This window comes from Cyprinus carpio, chromosome B1, assembly GCF_018340385.1.
Source record: "Cyprinus carpio isolate SPL01 chromosome B1, ASM1834038v1, whole genome shotgun sequence".
Taxonomy (NCBI): Eukaryota; Metazoa; Chordata; class Actinopteri; order Cypriniformes; family Cyprinidae; genus Cyprinus; species Cyprinus carpio.
The window spans coordinates 36,864,662-36,885,473 of NC_056597.1; the positions used below are offsets into that span (position 1 = coordinate 36,864,662).

The 20,812-nt window shown below is 39.4% G+C and overlaps 2 protein-coding genes across 2 annotated transcripts in view; both read right to left on the reverse strand.

Moving 5' to 3' along the window:
• Window positions 1–7,245, reverse strand: part of LOC109052086 (ubiquitin carboxyl-terminal hydrolase 34-like) — a 47,646-nt gene extending 40,401 nt beyond the window's left edge. The window contains 3 exon segments of the mRNA XM_042717324.1: window positions 1,534–2,011; window positions 2,991–3,078; window positions 6,434–7,245. Coding sequence (XP_042573258.1) covers window positions 1,534–2,011; window positions 2,991–3,078; window positions 6,434–6,476 — 609 coding nt within the window. The 5' untranslated portion in view covers window positions 6,477–7,245.
• Window positions 7,246–8,350: 1,105 nt separating this feature from the next.
• On the reverse strand, window positions 8,351–20,568 carry LOC109091932 (exportin-1-like). Its single transcript, XM_042717325.1, has 24 exons — window positions 19,971–20,568; window positions 19,251–19,380; window positions 19,064–19,165; window positions 18,872–18,944; window positions 18,646–18,707; window positions 18,361–18,405; window positions 18,084–18,265; window positions 17,928–17,976; window positions 17,495–17,614; window positions 17,086–17,214; window positions 14,089–14,247; window positions 13,811–14,008; window positions 13,588–13,726; window positions 13,324–13,505; window positions 12,601–12,757; window positions 12,166–12,458; window positions 11,759–11,942; window positions 11,575–11,681; window positions 11,301–11,495; window positions 10,974–11,139; window positions 10,680–10,817; window positions 10,148–10,307; window positions 9,961–10,057; window positions 8,351–8,497 (listed from the first exon to the last, which is right to left on the reverse strand). The coding sequence occupies exons 2-24, from the start codon at window positions 19,374–19,376 to the stop codon at window positions 8,354–8,356; spliced, it is 3,207 nt and encodes a 1,068-aa protein (XP_042573259.1). The 5' UTR covers window positions 19,377–19,380; window positions 19,971–20,568; the 3' UTR covers window positions 8,351–8,353.
• Window positions 20,569–20,812: the final 244 nt, after the last annotated feature.

Consider the following 20,812-nt stretch of genomic DNA (forward strand, 5'->3'; position numbering starts at 1 on the left):
TCTTTTTAAAATGTTAAAATGATTGTAGCCCAGCTTCGTTTTGTACATATGCGTAACTATTACAACTGGCCTTGACGTTGTGAGCTTGCGCTGAAAGACAAAAGTGGTGGCTGATGTGCATTTAATCCATCAAATTTTAAATTACGCACTGTGTCGTGTATACTTGAGCAGCAGTCTTTATCCGTCAGTCTGACTACACAATAACCTAATTACAACTGCACATGTAAATGAACTATATAACAGCAATAACACATACAGAAGGAGCATCAAAAGCAGAGCATCTTTAATTCTGGGATTTTTTCAGGCATCATTTTTGGTAAAGCAACTTTGAAGAGAATCAAAAGAATCAATATGATTCATATCGAAGCTGGTTAATTTGGATAATGGCTTAAAATGTATATGCATTAAATGATATTTTCATAAATGCATGAACTAGATCTTATTGTGAAATATGAAAGAGGTCATGAACTGAGAAATCAAAATTCCCTTGATCTTTCGACATATAAGTGGTCACTGTACTATAAAAATTTCAGAACTAAAAACTTTCTTGTTAGTCTAAAAATAGCTTATATTGAAGGCAGTCTGTCTTGTCAAACGACAAGAATGCCTGCTTCTACATCGCTGCCTGTTTTGCCCCGCCCACCGATTTGCATATGAAGTGTTTACGAGGGAGGCGAACGAGCAGGTCTACACAGAAACCAAACGATAAAGATGGCTCTGAAAACATCAAGACGCTGTGCAGGGCCAAGCTGTGGAAACACAGTCTTTGCATTGCCTTCCTTCTGCTCTGATCCCAACATTAGGAAAGATCTGATGATATTTATTTTTTAATGAAGATCCAGACCGTCAGTAAGAACTCGGCCCTTTGTTCACTTTAATTTACTGAGTATTCCTTTACAAACAAGGCACAAATCGACACGGGATTTCCAGAAATGTTGAAATTAAAAGACGATGCTGTATCGTCTATATTGGATCCGACGGTAATACAGCAACACACAAGTGTGCGCAACTGCTTTTATTATATAGTCACTATTGCTTTGTCTGTTTGTTCAAGATTGTTCAATATGTATTTAAGCGTTTTAAACTTAAATTACAGCAGCGTCCATCTGTGTAGGATGTACACTGTTAAACATACAAAATTATTAGCCAATCATAGCAGTGGCGTTTATTTCTGAGTCTACAATCCATAGAAAATAAATAGCTTATTACATTTATTTAAAAACCTTGATAACATTATAAGGGGACCAGAGAACAATACAAAACAGGCACTTCATGCCCCCTTTAATCCATGAATTTCTGACCTTGTAAGATGTTATAATTGAATCTATGAGAAGAAGGATACATTTTGGTGACGTATAGAGACTTCTCCAATCAAGTCATCTACTTAAACCCTTCACAATTGAGTGCAAGCTTGAGTGCAATGCCAAGTCGACAACATCTCAAAATCCAATCCGCAATTGGAACTTTAAAGGCCTCAAAAAAACCTCAGAATCCAGACTGTTGAAAACGGTTTTCTATATGAGCGAGTATTACCTCTATAGTGGGGTGTGTGTTGTGTTTGTAGGCCGTGTACAGGGGAAACTGGATCTGAAAGATCTTGGCAGCACACAGCAGCAGTTTCTCCTGGTCTTCTGTGCTCCAGGATGCAAACGGGTCCAGGCTGCTCTCATTCCCGCTCCCGCTCCCGCCCGCCGTGGGTTCACTGAGCTTGGGCTGGGGATCCGGTTTGACCCCCTGATTTTGGTTCTTGTGCTGATCTCCATCCTCCACTCCACCATCTTCTTCAGCAGAGTCCCGTTCCACATTCAGTGGCTCGTCCTCACTGGGCGACGGCTGTGGCTGGGCGGAGTCCCATTCAGACTCCGCCCCCTCAGTCCTAGTGTTGCCATGGCCACTGCGTAGACGGTCCCTAAGGTTGGTAACTTGGGCAATAACCAAGTTAATGAGGGCATAAACCAGTTGGCTGAACACCTCGAGGTGTTTGTATTCCTTGAAACAGCACAGACACTGCCTGCAGATGAATACAGAGAGAATCGGTCGTCAGCCCATCATTTACAAGGTTCTAGCATCTAATGTGCTTGCTTATTAAATATTTTGGCTACTTAAACGGTGCTACCAGCTACCAAGGAGATCGCAGTACACCCAGTTCTGTTTAACACACTTGACAGAGTTTAAATCCAATCCAAGCGACAGGTCAAACAACACAAAATATATGAATGAGCGAATCAGTGAGTGAATCAGTAACAAGTGAGAATGCATTAATGAACGAGTCAGTGAGCAAATGAGAATGAATGGATTAGTGAGTTAGTGAATCAGTGAGTGAATGAGCGTGTGATTGAACAAGAGAATGAATGAATCAGCAGAATGAATGAATCAGTGAGCGAATGAGAATAAATGAATGAGTGAATCAGTAAGTGAATAAGAATGAATGGAGTCAGTGAATGAATCAGTGAAAGAATGAGAATGTATGAATAAGTGAATCAGTGAACAAGTCAGCGAGAAACTGAGAATGAATGAATAAGCCAATCAGTGAGTGAATGAATGAGCAAATGAGAATTGATGAATGAGCAAGTCAGTGAGTCACAGAAAATGAATGAATGAGTGAATCAGCGAACAAATCAGTAAGCAAATCAGCGAGCGAATAGGAATAAATGAATAAATAAATACAGTGAGTGAGCAGACAAGGGAGTCAATGAATGTGTCGGTGAATGAATCTGCAAGCAATTGAATGGGTGAATGAATGAATGTACGACAGACTGCAGTGAGAGAATGAATGACGATTGATTGTTTGAGTAATAGGATAGGAATAAACATCCGAGTGAGTGAGAAGTCAATGAGGGAATGCGAGAGTGAATTAACTGGACAAATGAGCAATTGAGAAATGAGCAAATAAACATATAAACTTATAAACAAACCAATCAAGGAATGAATGAGTAACTGTATGTTTGAAAGCCTTAATGAACTGAATCCGCAAAAGACTGAGTGCTGACCTCTGTGTCCATGTGCTGATGTAAGTGAAGACTCTTAAGGCATGCTCCTTCTTCAGCTGCAGGCCGTCTGAGCTGTCTGCATCCGAGACTGAGACACACACACACACACACACACACACACACACACACAGAGAAAGAAAGCTGTTAATGAACTGGCCACAGGGTTCTAGAGCTCTCTGGGATCAGATCAGTGTTAGAGACACTGAAAGACGACTTACACACCAAGGTTTAATACTTTATGTCAGAGATTTTTCCAAACTGTCAAGTAGGAGAAACAGTGATACAGCACAAAAAAATAATAATCTGTAAAACAACCCATGGTACTCATGGTACATCCTGTCCAAGACAGCACTCTCACGCTGTATAAAATGAGTGTAATTTTAATGGTAAAAGACTGCAGAAATGCTACAGCGAAAACCAGTTAACTGGTTACTGAATGTAATTCTAATCAGACATTTTACAGTACCACTGCTGTTTAATGTACAGCTGACATTCCCAAAACTCCCTGTGTGACAATTTTGACATATTTGACACCTTTGGTGTTTTTTTATTTAATTAAATGTTTCTGCTTACTTTCAGTTAGGCCTATGTGCGTTAGGGGATTTATTTCATCTTGTGTTAAATAAATACTTACAGCGTTTTTTAATGTGTGTTACCATGATGGCGTTGTGTGTTAGTGATTTTGCACCTTCTATATATATAAGTATTTATCTCAGCTTGAGGAAAAACTACTTGTGATTAAACTACTTTGATTCGACATGCGACAGATTTTAGTCTTTTGGTATATTATCATTATTTCAGTTAATGAAATATACATTTTAATGTAAATTTAAGTTAAATCTATAAAACTTATAATGTTGCATTTTTTTCACTTCAAAGTTATGGCAACCTATTTTTTTATCATACATTTCTTTAACTTTTTTTTTTTTTTTTTTTTTTTTTGGCAATCACATTAAGCATGCTCATTGCAGATGATCACGTGACATTGTTATTTGCAGGACCTTAACGTCCATTTAGGTGCTCTATCCCGACAAACCACACACACACACACACACACACAGAGCACAATTAATGGTTTCCACAGTGACGAGGGAGTTGCTGGACTCGGGAATGCTACCTTGGGGTTGTAAAGTTCACTCAAGCAGCTGGTTAGCCTCGACCTACATGAGATTTTCATTCTTTCTTTCTGTAAAATGGCTTTCCTGTCTTTCTTTCTCTGCCGTTTCCACACAGCTCTACAGTAACAATCCAGGGCATTGTGTTCAAGGACTGAGAAACAGTTTGATATGAGGATCTGTTATCAAAGCTGAAACCACAAAAGTACCAAAAAATCCCTCAAAGTCTCACGGCACAGAAAAATAAAAAGTAAAACTGCACATACAGACTGACTGAATCACAGTATTCAGTTCTTATCCAGAGAAAAACAGCCTGACCTTAATGACTTATAGGAATAATTCACCCAAAATGGACATTCTGTCATCATTTACTTGCCCTTGTGTTGTTCCAAGACTTTATTTCTCTTATGGAGAAATAAAAACTTAATTCCTCCTGTGGAACAGAAAAGAAGATATTTTGAAGAATGTTCATGCTGCTCTTTTGTAGCTGTACTACAAAAATTAAAAAACATACCATAAATAATTCTAAACTACTTGTTTGATATTTATACTGTTTGAAAGTTCTGAGATGAACAAACTAAACTCATTTTTACCAAGTCAGTTTTTGCTTATTGAGCAATGATTTGCTGATTTTAATATGTAGAACACAAAACAACATACAAGAGCTTGGATAGAGGAGAAGAATTTAAGCAAATGACAAATTGAATTGTGTATAATATGACTTCAAAAGACTTGAAATATAGCATACAACTGCATAGACTACTTTTACACTGCTTTTTAAAAGATTGAAAGCTCCTGGTTACTGTATCTTTGCACTGAAAAGAGCAGCATGAACATTCTTTAAAACATCTCCTTTTGTAGTTCACAGAAGAACGCATCATGGACTGGAGCATCATGAGGATGACTAAATAATGACAAAGATCTCTTTAATGCAAGAACTTTTCAAATATAGTTAAAATGCCCTGTGATTCATATCTTTTTATGATGTCTGGCACAACTGGTTTAGTGACTTTCTGTCTGTTTTTGACCTTTCAGAAAATGCGAAATTACAGAGCGTGCATGAACAGACCTCTGCTGACACACACACACACACACACACACACACACACACACACACACGGACACAATGAAATATTGATGTTTAATATTAAAATTGTGCATTTAAAAAGTGCAATTTTTAAATAGCATGCTTAAATTATTTATAATATATAGATACTTTTACTATATAGGCCTATATTTGATTCTTTCATCATCCAGCCCTAATAGTTGCTACCAAATTGTTGGCACCCATGATTCTTGTTTACACACCATCATCTTCCAGTTTAGCAACAGAACCTGCTGGTAATATGGTAATAATTTCATGGTATTCTTTAAAATATCATGCACATACTATGGTAACCCTTCAGTACACTGGTATATACCAAAGTACCATCTAACATTATAACTGTACCAGCAGAGTATTTTTTTTTTTGTTTGTTTGTTTTGCAGTAATTCTTCAAAATATCATGGAAATATCATCAGCATACCTCCAGCACAATCATAACAGCGTGCAACATCATAACTGTACCATAGTGATGTGATGCTATAACAGTAGTTCTTTCAAGTTTCATGCAAAAGCCATGGCAATCCTTTACTACAGTGGTACAAAGTGCCTTGGTATTACCATCAGTCACTGTCTGGCCAAGACACCAGTGCTGAAGCAAAGAAAGCGCAACAATCCACATCACAGTCTGTCCATCCAACAAAGCACACAAACACAAATACTGTCTGATTCCTGTCTCACATCCCGCATGAACCCTCATAAATCACCCGCTCGAGCGGAATTACAGCGCAGCGTGGATCGTGTTTGCTGATCAGATGCTGATCTATGTGCATTATGAAGAATGACAATGTCAAAAACACTTCTGCATGGGCTAATGCTAATGCTAATGTCAGTCCAACTTCTCCTCAGCCTCCAAGCTGATGGTCAACGCACACATAGAGATGTTTTCTGATGCCTCTGTTCAAAATGAACAGCAGATTTGGTGGCTGTTCTTCTTTGACGATTTAATTCTGAAATGACGAGGAGGGGCTAACGCGTTCAAATGGCATTGCATTAATAAAAACTAGAGATCAACATCAAACAGAAGAGAAGTAATGACAGACAGAAGGTGCTTGAGCGCTGTTTTAAATGCATACGTTGACAGAAAGCCTGAAAGATTAAATATTATACGCGAAAATCTGCGCTGAATCGAAGCAGCGAGCCGCATGCTCGGACAGTCATGCTAGCAACTTGCTGCAAACAACTACAAAAACACAAAACAAAACAATCAAATGCTGTTGACTTACTCTCATTGAGCACCTCCAGCAGCTCGGCGCAGTTCTCACACATGGTTCATAAAGGCGGAAAGTGTATTCAGACCATTGGAGAAATAAAATGCTGCCTGTTTTTCTCTCTGTCTTTTTAAGGGGGTGTTACATAGGCCCGACGAAATGCTTGATGAAGGCTCGCTATTATGAGACAACACAACCAGGGAGGTTTGGGCTCATTCAAGCGGGATTGTTTGCCGAGATGTCGAGGGTGGAGACAGTAAATGTGAGGCACTAAAGGAGCGGAGAGTCAGTCTCCGAGCAGAGCGTTACTGTGCAGACTAGCACATACGGCAGCCATGATGAACAGGGACGGGAGTTACACTTCGGTTGTTTCCGCCGGGAGACTTCGGAAATGTTCGGGGGTTTCCGGGAATGTTCGCGATCGCTCGGAGGCACGCGGGTTAACGTTGTGCGAGACGTCGGCTGTTTCCGCCGAGTCCTCTTGCAGGTCGCTCGGGCTTTTTCGGAAAACTGGCACAGAGAGAGGGAGGGGCGACCGTTTGTTACACATCGGCTGTTTTCGTTACGCCTGCTTCCGGCCCGTTCGGCCATTCTTCGTAAATCTCGCGATGTCTCGCTGTAGAGCACGTGTACGTGTGATGTTTTAATTTTTGATGTGACCCTGGGACCACAAAACCAGTCATAAAGGTCAATTTTTTGAGGTTGAGATTTGTACATCATTTGAAAACTGAATAAATAAGCTTTCCATTGATGCACGGATTGTTAAGACAGGTATTACCTACAGAAATCCCATTTATACTGTAATTGATTAAGTATATGACAGTTATGGGTCGTACGTTTTATATATATATGTGTGTGTGTGTTCTCATTTGCAAAGAGTTTGGGGTCATTAAAAGAACTTGAATTACATCAAAGTTACAGTAAACACACTTATTATATAGATACATTACAAAATTATTTTTAACTTTGTTCAAAGTATCCTGAAGAAGGTCAGTTTCAACAAATATTAAGCAACACTGATAAGAAACTTGATATATTTCTTATGTGCTCATTTAATAAATTTATCACTATCAGTATTAATGAGATACCCAACTCTAGTAAAGTATAGTAGCAAATTCAGACAAAATTATGTAAGAGTTTGCAAGTATATTTATAGAACTAGTTTTTTTTTAAAATGTATTTAAAAGTAATCAATCTCTACAAGCTAAATGAAAACACACACACACTATGCGTTGTAAAAATAACCAACTTTATGTTTCCATAGTACTAATACACAGCTTTACAAATAGGATATGAACAAACCCTTTCATTTTAATGACAACCCTATGCCAAAAAACAAAAAACTCAGCGAGTCGGTAGCATGAAAAAGACTTGTCTCTCTCATATACTGCAATCAAATGAAATATATTTATATATATATATATATAAACACAAACCCCCAATAAAGAAGGTAGGAACAGCATCAGGACTGATCCTAAACAGTCAAATTCACTTGCTGTGGTTCACGAGTCACACAGCTCAACACAAATCTCTTCCTGCGCAGTAATTGTCCGTCTTCACTGGCCTGCCACACTGTATATTACATATTCACAAACCGATGAGGCTGAGAAAACATTAAAATGATTAGCAAACATACTGAACAGAAACATCGAGGCATATACAGTAAACTGATATAGGAGAGACAGACAGTTTCTTTCATATAAAATGCTCTGTTATGTAAAACCAAAGGGTTTGGGAGGAGTCAGGTTACTAATAACAGACATGTCTTTAATTTACACATTGGCATGGATTTGGTCGACAAACAACCAACATCTGGATCGATTTTCCTATTTGTCCTCATTTTTCTTATTTTTCCTTATTTGAGTGTTACTTCCCTATACACGTGTGAAAAAAAAAAAATACTCCTTCTTGAGTGTTGTGATGTTGTGGTGGTGATTACCACATTTCCTCCGGGAGCTCGTGAGGGTTGAGGATTCCTGGGACAGACATCTGGAGCTTGTGTTTCTCCTCCTGAGCCTGACGCAGAGACGCTTCCCTCTCCTCCAGGAACAGATCTGTGGAGTCCTCTCCCGCAAACTCCTGCAAACACACAGTGTGAGTGATTATGAACGGCCCACTGGAACAACGCTGTGTCAAGTCACGCTTATCTGTACAGTGTGTTTCACATTATACGTTTTTGAAAGCAGCTTTACATAAAAGTATTTTTAATGTTAGACTGTAACAATGCATCCATTTGTAATCAGTAATCGAGTTGGCATTGTTATCCAGAATCAAAAACAGATCCATATCCATTTGAAAGGCCAGAAACTGTGTGAATGCCACAAGACTGTTTATATAATACTACTAATACTTATAATAATAGCATGACCATTTTAATTATGTTAGCTATTAATATTAAATGGACATTAATATTCAATATAATTAATTTCACTATGAATTAAAACATGCACAATAATTTATTTATTAGTATTAATAATGTATTATTCATAGGAGAGCATTTTATTACCATTAATGATTAATGTTTAATAACATTTAATCAGTAGTAACAATAATAATAGCATTTTGATTATATTAACTAATATGCAATTAACATTATTTTGATTATATTAACTAATATGCAATTAACATTGATATTTATTAAAACAACATTATGCACAATAACATATTAACTTTTTTGTGATTAAGATTTTTATTTATTTAAATTATTTTTTGTAATTTAATATATAATCTTTATTATTATTAAGAATTTTGTTTTTATTTATGATTTTGATTATATTAATTAATATATAATCAACATTAATATTAAAACAAAATATTGCAAGATTTTTTATTATTAATAAACTACTAATATTGAATAAAATAATTATATTATTATTATTATTCGTTTTTTATTATTTTTATTAGAATTTTTTTAGTAATTATATTATGTTATTAATAATTAAAGGCGATATATCCAAACGATATGATCATGCGCATCTAGTCAGTAAATCTAGTTCCGTGATTAGCGCTAAATCGCCATCACCTGCTTTCAAATGGAGCGGCATTTAATAGACAGAGCCGTAGATCACCGACAAGCTTCGCAATATCGCGTTCATTATCGAAGGCGATTCATCTGGGATAATGAATGTGATATTGTTAGCTTGTCAGTGATCTACGGCTCTGTCTAGAATTAAATGGTTTCCGCTCCATTTGAAAGCAGGTGATGGCGATTTAGCGCTAATCACGGAACCAGATTTACTGACTAGATGCGCATGAACATATCGTTAGATATATCGCCCAGCCCTATATATTATTATTATTATTCGTTTTTGAGTAACTGTGAATTTTTATTATATTTATATTTTTAATTATGATTATTGTTTTTTATTATGAATAAATTAGAATTTTAAATTATATTTATTTTGAAGTAATATATTTTTTTAATAATGTTTATTTGTATCTAATAGTTATTATTTAATCCCTGCATGTGTAGTACCCATTTACATTGTGAAATTAAAAAAATAAAAATAAAGTCCAAATCTAGCAGGAAGGAAGTGACATACCTTGATTTGGACCAGGAAGTCCCTGAGGTGCTCTTTAAAGGCAGGAATGTCCTGATTCAAGCTGAACAGACCCGTGACAAACACCTTCACCTGGGCACTGAAAAAACAACAAAAACCCAACATTAACACAAACACATGACACCGAAAACACACTGAACACAATCCTCATGCTCTAGGCTGCTCTTACTCCTGCAGATGTGGGAAGGCTGTCTTCAGCAGATTGGCCACATACTCCTGCACGTAGCTTTGATTGTTGCTCGTGCTGCCTGCGTTCAGAGTGTTGCTGATTTTACCCTCTTCCACCAGGTTAAACATGTAGGCGAGGATGGAGGCGTGCATCGTCAGACCTGCCCAGCACAAACCACAGAACATACATCAAGCACACAATGATTTTAACCTCTGAGTCAGTTATCTGCAATATTATTACTGCATTAAGTTGAAATCAGAATAAATTAACACGTCACAATTTAAATGTTATACTTAAATAAGAAAGAGAAATGCATGCAACAATAATGATATCTATAAAAAGAGATGTCAAAGCTGAAAAACAAATCATATTTTCCTGTTTTTTTTCTCCTTTTTATTTCAGGTGGAAAATGACCTGATCAGCAGTGTTTGTGAGATTCACTGCGTGACTGATGTGAAGCGGTTTTGTTCAAAATAACGGCTCCATTAGTTACGCTGAAAACATGTCACTCTCTCTCTGCCTAGCAACTGACCAGCAGTATGAGACGTATCCGTGACAACAGAGAAAATGTGCTGCAGGATGTCGCAGAAGTAGGTCTGATAGAAGCTCTGAGCTGCCGCCTCTTCCTGTGCGATGTTCTGCAGCATCGTGAACAGGACCTGAAGCCCTGGAGACACACAAACACAGTCAGCGTTTTCATTTGTGTATGTGACTCAGGGCAAGTACTGTCAAAAACACACACAGGTCACAGAAGCTTGACTATTAAGAATGTGTTTGTTTTGCTTTCACACAGAGAAGCGTGTTTATTTGTCCGTTTGTTTGTCTTTGTCTGACCTGTTTCTCATGGTGTGTTTGAAGGCCCAGATGATGGAGTCCAGAACCAGTTTGAACTGTGCTGGTGGGATGGACAGGAATGCTGGGAAACACTGCGAGTTGACAGCTTGCAGCAGGTAGAAGAAATGCGTCCTGTGCTCAGGGAACTCCTCAAAGTTCTGACAGAGGCAAAACAAAGAGCATTAAAGAAGGCCTGAACGATTTGGTAGGGGAGAGAGAAAGAGAGAAGTGCATTTGTGCACCTCGCATTCCCAAATGCACATTACAAGCAACAACTCAAGATATGAAACAGTTGCACTGACAGACAGTGTGGACTAACCTTGTTGATCATGTCGAGGGTGCACTCGAACACAGCATCGAATATTTTGGGGATCTCTCCTGTTATGTGAGCGCCGAGCTTGTTGACGATGGTTGCCATAGTGCTGAGTACTTCAGGTTCTCGAGCTGCTGGGACGTTCCTTTGGTAGTCGATGAGAACTGCCTCCAGCAAAGGTGGAACGAAGTTCTCTCCAACCTGAAGAGACAACAACAGTGCTTTGAGCTGCTGTCAAACCCGACTCACTGTTTTGGCATCTAGGAACGTCAGAACTAACCATCTGTGGGTCGTTGGAGCGGCTGACCCATCCGGAGATGAGCTTTAGCGTCTCTCTCTTCACCGTCCGCATGCTCCGTATCAGAGGCTGCTTGGTCACCATCTCACCTGCAGAGGAAGGCCAAAGAGTTTACCACGAGCCGTTATTACATGGCAGTTGTTGGGTCATGTGCTCCATGTCTCACCGTTGCTCTGGACTGCAGAAGAGATGTTCTCGCTCAGGCACTTGTAGACGTTTAGCATGTCCAGGTAAATGCGGCCCAGCTGCAGGACGAATGGGTGACCCACGGCTTTACACGCCCTCACGTTGGTCTTTAGGATGCTGCCTAGCTGACGCACTGTCTCTGGGTCCTTCAGGATGTCCACGTTCTGATCGAAGAGAAACATCATGTGCTTCGAGTTCAAGTGTTGTTGTTTCAATCTTGGTCATTCTAACTTAACATTAAAAGTATAAACCTTTTAAATAGCAAGGAAAGCCCTGTTTTCTATTATAAGACCCCTTTTGGTTTTCATTCGGAAAGTTCTGTAATGTATTCAAAAAAAAAAAACGAACACAAAATAACACTAAAATAACACGGGTTCTCAAAATAACACTGGTTATTATGATGCTGTCCCACACCTGGTTGGGGAGGAGCATGTATTTCTCGATCAGGCGCTCTTGGACAGCCTGGTCTGTCTGTGCTCCGATCATGTAGCCCACAGCCTCGTAGAACGTGTGCACCTGCTGCGGCTGCAGGTCACAGATGATGGTGTTGATGTTGTTGAGGATCTCGTCGATGAAGGGCATCACCTCCCCTACCTGAACCTGCACGAAATGCCTCCTGCACTTCTGAGCGATCTTGATGAAGGTGTCACAGGCCATGTCTTGCACGCCGTCATGGGTCTCTAAGAGTGAGAGTGAGAGTGAGAGTGAGAGAGTGAGAGAGAGAGACTCTTTCCAATTAATATACACCCTTATGAGAAGATTAGCAAAAAAAAACCAACAACATGCATGAACACTCGATCTGAAACACGATCTGCTCCTCACCGTGCATGAACTCAAACAGCTTGTTGACGACAGTCTTGAGGAACTTCCAGTGGGCCCTGAGGAATCGTGGGTACTGACCGACGATGTACATGATGTTGGAGGCAATGATGGCCTTGTTATCTTTCCCTCTTTTCTGTTCACACAGACCCAGCAAGTCCTGAGAAAAAAATAGAAATTTAGTGTTGGCCTTTGGACTTTTTAATGTCTTTGAAATGTTTCTTCTGCTAATCTAGGCTGCATTTATTTGATTAAAATACAGTAAAATATTGTGAAAATAATTACAATTTTAAATAGCTGTTTTCTGTTGTAAAATGTAGTTTATTCTTGTGATTAGAGCTGAATTTTCAGCATCATCACACCAGTCTTCAGAGTCACATGATCCTTCAGAAATCAGTCTAATACGCTGATCGGCTGCTCAAGAAACATTTCTGATCATCAATAATGAAAACCTTTCTTAATATTTTTTTGTAAAAATTATTTGATAAATAAAGTTCAAATGCATTTTACCCTATGCATTTACTTGAAATAGAAATCTTTTGAAACACCGAAAGAAGCTTCACTGTAACTTTTGATCAACTGAATGCATTCTTGTTGAAAGTATTACATTTGTTATTAAAAAACAGTAGCAAACACTGTTTGTATAGTGTTATAGCATGCAACAGCAAAATTTCAGTTTTCACATAACATTTCCTGATGGGCAATAACAAATGCATGGATAAATACCTTAATGACGGTGACGAGGAATCTCTTCTCATCCTCTTCATGCATGGCGCCACTGATGGAGCCGATGGCCCAGCACAGCGTGTTCAGGTTCCTCCAGGACCACTCGGTACCGTTCACCTGATTATGAAGCTTCTCCGTCATGATCCGCTCCGTATCCGCATAGTCCAGATGAGTCAAGTAGACTGGACAGGAGAAACGCATCGTTATCAAGCTTTCCCCATCTACTTTTTCCTCTCAGTTTCTAGAACAGCCCATAATAATTACCCAGAGTCTCTCTCATGTTCTTGTAGAGGTTAATGGAGTCTGTGTCCTTCATAAATTCTCTCACCACCTCGCCCTGATCATTCTCCACCACCAGAACCTCCTCTGGTTTGGCCATGCGACTCACCATTAGCAGACGCACCTGAGACAGGTCAAGAATGCAGTCAGTTTTTCTCCAGCGACCAATATTTTGAGGCAGAGCTGCTGTAGACTGTGGCTAACTGACCTTGGAGAGCACAGGCAGATAGAGGTGTCTGCGGGGCGGCACGTCAAAGTGCTGGCTGGTTGAGAGCAGTGGAGAGGTTGAGGTAGAGAAGGGACTCTCTCTGTAGAGCTCAGCAGCCAGATGGTTCCAGTACTCCAGACAGATCTTAAAGATCTCTGTCTCCTCCACCTCAGACACCAGCAGCATGTAATGCAGAGCCTGAGCACATGGGAGTCAAGCAATTAGGAGTTTGTGTGTCACTTTATCGTCTATTTCTCTACATTTAACTATGTGTGTACCTCCATGAGCGTCTCTCTGAGGTTCAGTCTCTTCTCTATCAGTTGTCCGTGCTCTTTGAGGAAGGTGCAGAGAAACAGACTGAGGTTCTGGATGAAGTTCTGCTCATCGTCTCTCCCGTTTGAATATGCCAGACGGATATTTGTGTTCAGAGGCAGCATCTGTTGAGTAAATGAGGGTTATAGTTTTGAAAACTTCACTAGTTTTTAGTGGTGCATTTGAGGTGTTGTTTTAAAAAGTAATACTCATAGGTTCCGAATAGCTCAAGCTTTTCACAAAAAGATAATATGAAAGTTTTAAGTTTAATTAGTCAAATTCAAGACTCCACATGCTGCAAACTTTTGTATAGACTTGAGCCCAACCGATAAAATCGGCAAAGCGATATATCGGCCGATCTGAGCCTGTCGCAGATATATCGGTATCGGCGAATATGCCGCAAATATGAACTTTTCTTTTTTAAAGAACATATAGACCTTTTTCTTGATTTACGATGAGAGCTGGATTTTTTTGTTGAGTATGCTTTTAGATCTGTGTTTTTGCTGATTTTGTTGATTGTTTGTTGTTTGTTTACTAGGTTTGTGTATTGTTTGCTACTGGTGACCCAGGTCAGTGTATGGTGGTTTGAATTATCCGCCCGACAACCACCCGCACCTATATTTGATCGTCACATTACAATGATTCTAATTCTTAGTTTTGCATGATGTTATGATGAAGGGATGGTTCATTTTTAACAGCAGACATTGTTTAACAGCTGATCTGCGCATCACTGCATGCATCTGTTGCACACCGGATCTGATCAAGGCAGCTTGTGTTTATACTAGCCACGCCGCGTCCCAAAACTCATGCTTATCACATCGGCCCCATCACATTTCCTAAGTCAGCTCAGTTTTTCAGTAACGTAGCAGATTGACAAGTTAGTATCTTGCTGCAGTCCAATAGATGGCAGTGCCGTGGTGGCTTGAGTCTGCTGAATGGTGATTTAACGCTAAGTTGTCAGTTAGTTGGTGAGATGCAATGCTATAAAGTAAATAAAAACCCGTCTTTTACACTCACAATGAGCTTATCATATTCGTTTGCTACATAAGTAGGCCCCATGAATCCAGTCATAAAAATTTAATTTACTGTAGCCTATAACGCTATTATCGCTATAAGCCTATTTCACGGAATCTGTCATATTTTAGATGAATAAATAAAAGAGGTCAGTACACTCAAATCAAATTGCGATATAGACTAGTGTCTGTGGATATTAAACTGCAAAAAGACCAGTTAAATATGAATCCTCATGTTCTGTGTGTTCATTTGATTACCAGAAAATACACAACACACAATTTGTGATATATATATATTTCATTATTATTATTTATTCATTTCAGATGTTTACATTTGGAAAAGCTGTGCTTCCTACATAAACCTGCCCGTTGGATTGGCAGTAGTGCTTGCCCAACACAGTTACCTTATTTTCTTAATTCAAGATATCGTAATATGGTCACACACTAGCATTCAAAAGATTTTTAAAAATATTTTTGAAAAAGTGTCATGTTCACCAAGGTTGCATTTTCTTAAATCGAACATACAATAATATTGTGAAATGATTACAACTTAAAATACCCTTTTTGTACTGTAATATATTTGTATTGTAAAATTTTAACAATTTAATTTCTGTGATGCAAAGCTAAAATTTCAGCATCATTACTCCAGTCTTCAGTCACATAATTCTTTAGAAATCATTCTAATATGATGATTTGCTGCTCAAGAAAAAATGTCCTATTACTAACAAACTCTGAAACTCTTTAAATGTTTGTGTAAAACTATTATGCTGCGTTCACACCAAACGCGAATAGAGCGTCTGGCGCGAATGATTTCAATGTTAAGTCAATGTAAAGATGCGTTTACGCGCCTCTGGAGGTCTCGCGGCGCGAATGAGGCGTTTAGCGCGGTGCGGTAGACGCGAATTCGCCTCATTCGCGCGTCAAGTTCGCGCGAATGACGCGAATTGAGCGTCTGGCGCGATACGCGCGTTACGCGCGAATGGTGCTTTTGTGCATTTATGTGTTTGACGCGAATTCGCGTCTGCCGCCCGAGTTGAAAAATTTGAACTTTGGCGTCAATTCGCGCCGCGTTAACCAATCAGGAGCCTGCTCAGGAGTCACTCATTCAACATGGAGGAACGACTGATATTGTCAGTGAGCAGTCACCTGGAGCTATATGACGAAAGTTCATATTTCTATAGAGACAGGAATAAAAAGGACCTATATATATATATAAAAATATGAATAGATTAATTGAATAAAGGCCAAAGATAAGATTTACCCCAAACGAATTATATTTTATCTTGAACCACTGAAGAGACATCAGAGCCAGCGGCAAATGTCAGAAGGTCTATCCGAGGTGAGGCTGCTCTCGGCGGATACATGATCACTGAGCTCCCGCTGATCGCATGGAGCTCGTCTCCGAAATCGACGAAACACATTTTTAAATAGACGCTGTCTTTGTAAAAAAAAAAATGCATATTTGAGTTTAAAACAACTACATTCTCGTCTGAAATACTTTTACAACTACATTTCATGACACGAGATAACAGTAATATTTAGAAAATTATCCGAATAAAAATGGTGGTTGAAAATGCTGCAAACTCAACTGGCAGAAGCCCCCCATGACGCGAATTCGCGTCCGTTGTGAAGTTAATTTGACGCGCGAATGAAGCGAATTTCACGCGCGAATGAAGCGAATGCTCTCAAAATGTTCAAGCGGCAAACTAGGCGCGGTAGACGCGAATTTGACGCTCTATTCGCGTTTGGTGTGAACAGAAGTTAATTTCTTTAAATGTTTGTGTAAAACTATGATATTTCATTTCAGGATTCTCTGAAGAACAGAAAGTCCAAAATAATTTTATTTGAAAAAGAAATCTTTGTAGATTTATTTATTTTGTCCTTGCTGAATAAAAGTATTCAATTTAGAAAACAGAAAAGAAAAGAGTTTGTGTGCACGCGCACATGTACCTGTTTGAGCTGCACCATGGTGAGAGTGAACAGGTTAACAAACTGCTCCTCATACTGACTGACACTGACACCTGCGATCTCTGTCAGACACTTCAGAGTGATGTTCCGGAACATCGGAACATTCAGAAACTGTGGAATAAATCAGAACACAAACGATAAACTTCCTGGAACACTCAATGATTTTTACTAAGTGAGAGGCTATAAATGTTGGAGCACCAGCTCGGACACAAAGCTTTGAGCAGAGCTCCAATAAGAACAGCCAGCGCTCCAATGATTTCCCTCTCTTTCTTACGCACTGGCAAGCTGAACCAATGACAGTGCGCCTTTGTGAGAGGAGTGACAGCAGTCTGCTATAACAGCATTTTATTAAATCAAATGAGTTACAATTAGAGACCTCGAGTCATGTTACCTTGTACACCAGCGTGCTGATGAGTTTGGTCTCAAATATGTAGCCAAGTGGGATCCAGTTCAGGAAACGAAGGAGGGTCTCCAATGTGGCTTGGACCAGAGGGGCATTCTGGGAATTTTCCTGATGTACAAAGCATCAAATCAGGTTTAAATTAGAGGCATGAATATATTGAACTGCACATAAAGAAATAGTTCACCCAAAAGAGAAAACTGTGGATTATTGTGATGTTTTTATCAGCTATTTGCAGAGGATCCATTGCTGAGTAAGTGATACAATGGAAAATTTCTCCAAATCTGTTCCCATGAACAAACAAAAACTCATCTACATCTTGGACAGCCTGACACTGAGTAAATTCAGCAAACTGTAATTTTTGGGTGAACTATACCTTTAATACTAAAAACACTAACACTGTTATAATATTCCTGCAACATACCATGACAAACTGGCACAACTGGAAGATTTGGGAAAATTCGTTGCACATACTGTAAAAAGAAAAAAAGGTAAAGAGGTTGAGCAAATATCACCACAATTATTTTACCAACCACACCCTGCAAAGTCTGCAACTGTCACATGTTGCAGGTATGTGTACCTGTCCTTCAGGTGTTTGGCTTTGACCTGAGTCATCTGCCCGCTGGAGAAGTCAAACACCTCCTCACTGAGGAGCTTCAGGATAATCATGTTGTTCTGACACAGGCTCTCACTGGTGCGACTCGCTCCCACAATGTCACTGATGAACGTGGGCCAGTGCTTCGGCCACTCCTGCTTCAGGATCTACACACAAACAGAAAGACATCAGCAGCAATAAATCCACGAGCCCTTCGCGCTCACAATATAACAACTACAGATATTCCTGAAAACACACTCACCTGCACCAGGATCATGTTGAGCTTTGCTATGTAAACCCCTTCCTTCTGTAAGAGTACAAATACAAGTCAACATGGATGCTTTCAGCAATATGAATAGTACTAGTCGGTTATGGTTAACAAAAAAAATTAACTGAATGCTAAATAAAACGAAAAAAGTTTAAAGTTTATTTCAGTTATTTTATTTAAATTAATGAAAATGTTTTTTTTTTATATTTTGGTTGTAACCAGCTGTTTGTAAGTCATTTAAATGGTACAAATTTAAGAAATTAAACGTTTATTTATTACCTCTACGCTGTTGGGATCAGAGGAAGTCTTGATAATCAGCCCAACGACATACTTTTTAATTCCTGTGGACAGCGAGAGATGTCCGTTATTTGTGCATTTCTTAAAAGAGTCATCAGGATTTCACATGACAGCAGTGTTATATAATGTGGTGGCGTACAATAAATCTTCCATAAAGACCGAGGTGAGTGTGCGCGAATACGACTTCAGTCTGAACACAGTCCCTCACCTTCACACTGGTTTCGAGGAAGAATCTTCCAGCGTGTTTTGATCACGGTCTCCAGTATCTGAAGAGCATAGTACTGCAATACAAACAGCAAAATGAGTAAACATCAGTTAAGCGTGCTCAAGGTTGGCATTTAGTCAGTTAGACTCTATACACTGGCTAAATGCAGAAATAAAGACATTAATGTTAACGTACTTTTGTCTTCATGTTCTGCGAGAACTCCAGTATGGTGTCCACTCTGGTCCAGGCATCTGGGTGGTCCTTCAGGTTGGTGAGAACTTCTTGTGCCAGTCTTTGCTAAAATAATCACAACGAAAACCACTTTGTATGCACTGTACGTGTACATTCAGAATTGTCTTGGAATTCGCAAACCGAATCGTACCTGAGATCCCACATCATAGTACATGGAGTTGACGACATTGTCCAGCAGGTTGATGTCTAGCTTTTGACTGAAATCCAGCAACTGCCGTGCTGTGTGATCCGCCAACATGGTCATGTCTGCCGGCATAGAGCTGTAAGACAAGACGGACAACAGATTTAAGTTATCAAACATCAATAGTGACACTTATGTGACCATGCATCCTAACACTTTACTAACTGTTTAACCAGAATTATCTGCTAAAAGTCAGATACCAAACCAATGGCTCAAACCACGTGGGTGCACTTCAGTCCACAAAACACATTACTTAAGCATGCATTTGCGCTGAAATACAACCTATAAAGACAGTTTTGTTGAGTTCACCGTTACAACAGCTACTATTACTAGTTAAACGCTTCTAAAAAAGTACTAACATGGAAGTTTAACACATATTAAATGTGACAAAAAGAAAAACACAAAGAGTAAACACGCATTTGAGTCAACAGATCTTCATATGCAATGATACATTTTTTTTTTTTTTTTTTAGAAAGCAGCCCACATGAATTCTAGTTGAGCGCCTTGCAGTTACGGGCATCGGCGAGGAACAAAACGCGTTTTCGTTTCTGGACAACACTAGCAGTGTGTCAGCAAACTAGCAGTTCATTCAACTCACTTATCGTAGTATATACTGTTTGTAACAGATAACCGTTTCACCAAACACCTCAAGAACATCATTCAACTTACCTGTTTTAACAAAAACTCCTTCACGCTGAAAAAAATCAACAAAAATGCTAACGTGGTTTGGGGATTAGCAACAAGGTTAAGTGTCCTGGAAACGTGCGTCGCGTCAAATCAAGACGTGATGTAAAAAAAGCGGCAAGTGTAACGTTATTTATCTCATTTTACACGGATAGCGTGTGTATTGAAAATGCAATCTGAGCAGCTAGCAAGTTCACTTCAAATGCTAACTAGCTGTATAGTCAAACACAAATTTTGTTGGGTTAAAAAGGTTAATTAAAACCCCCCAAAACACACAATTTCGGTGTTATTTTTAACTATTGTCTTCAGTAATTGAGTCCAGGTCGTCTTTCAGTCAGCAGCTCGTGTCAGTTCATCTGTCTCTCTGTATGACGGTTTACAGCTCGCTTTAACTTCTCATTCCGTTTTATAACCACAGCATCAAACCAATCGTTAGTTTATTCTTTTGTCTATTGCAGAAAAACCGTTGTTTTGGAAGCAGATATCTGCGAGAGACTGTGACCCAGCTCCTTTCTAGTCTCATGCATCACACGCAAGACCGGTTGAAACCGGTTCAGACTGGCGTATTCCATCTCGGTTTAGTTTTCACGCCGTAGCGCCGCGTAAAATTCGGACTGCGGTCACGCCCTCCGCTGCAGCTGATTGGTCAGAGAGAGCGACGCGGAAGCCTTGCGCGCATGTGATTGGGTAGAGGTGCCGTCCGTCAGGATCGACCCCTCCCAGCGCGTCTTTCGCCCTTGGTCTCATGTACGAGGCGGGTTTTGCAGCACAGCGTGAGCGTGTTGTGGGCTGGACCGCGTGGAGCATGGAAAATTACTGAGACGTTG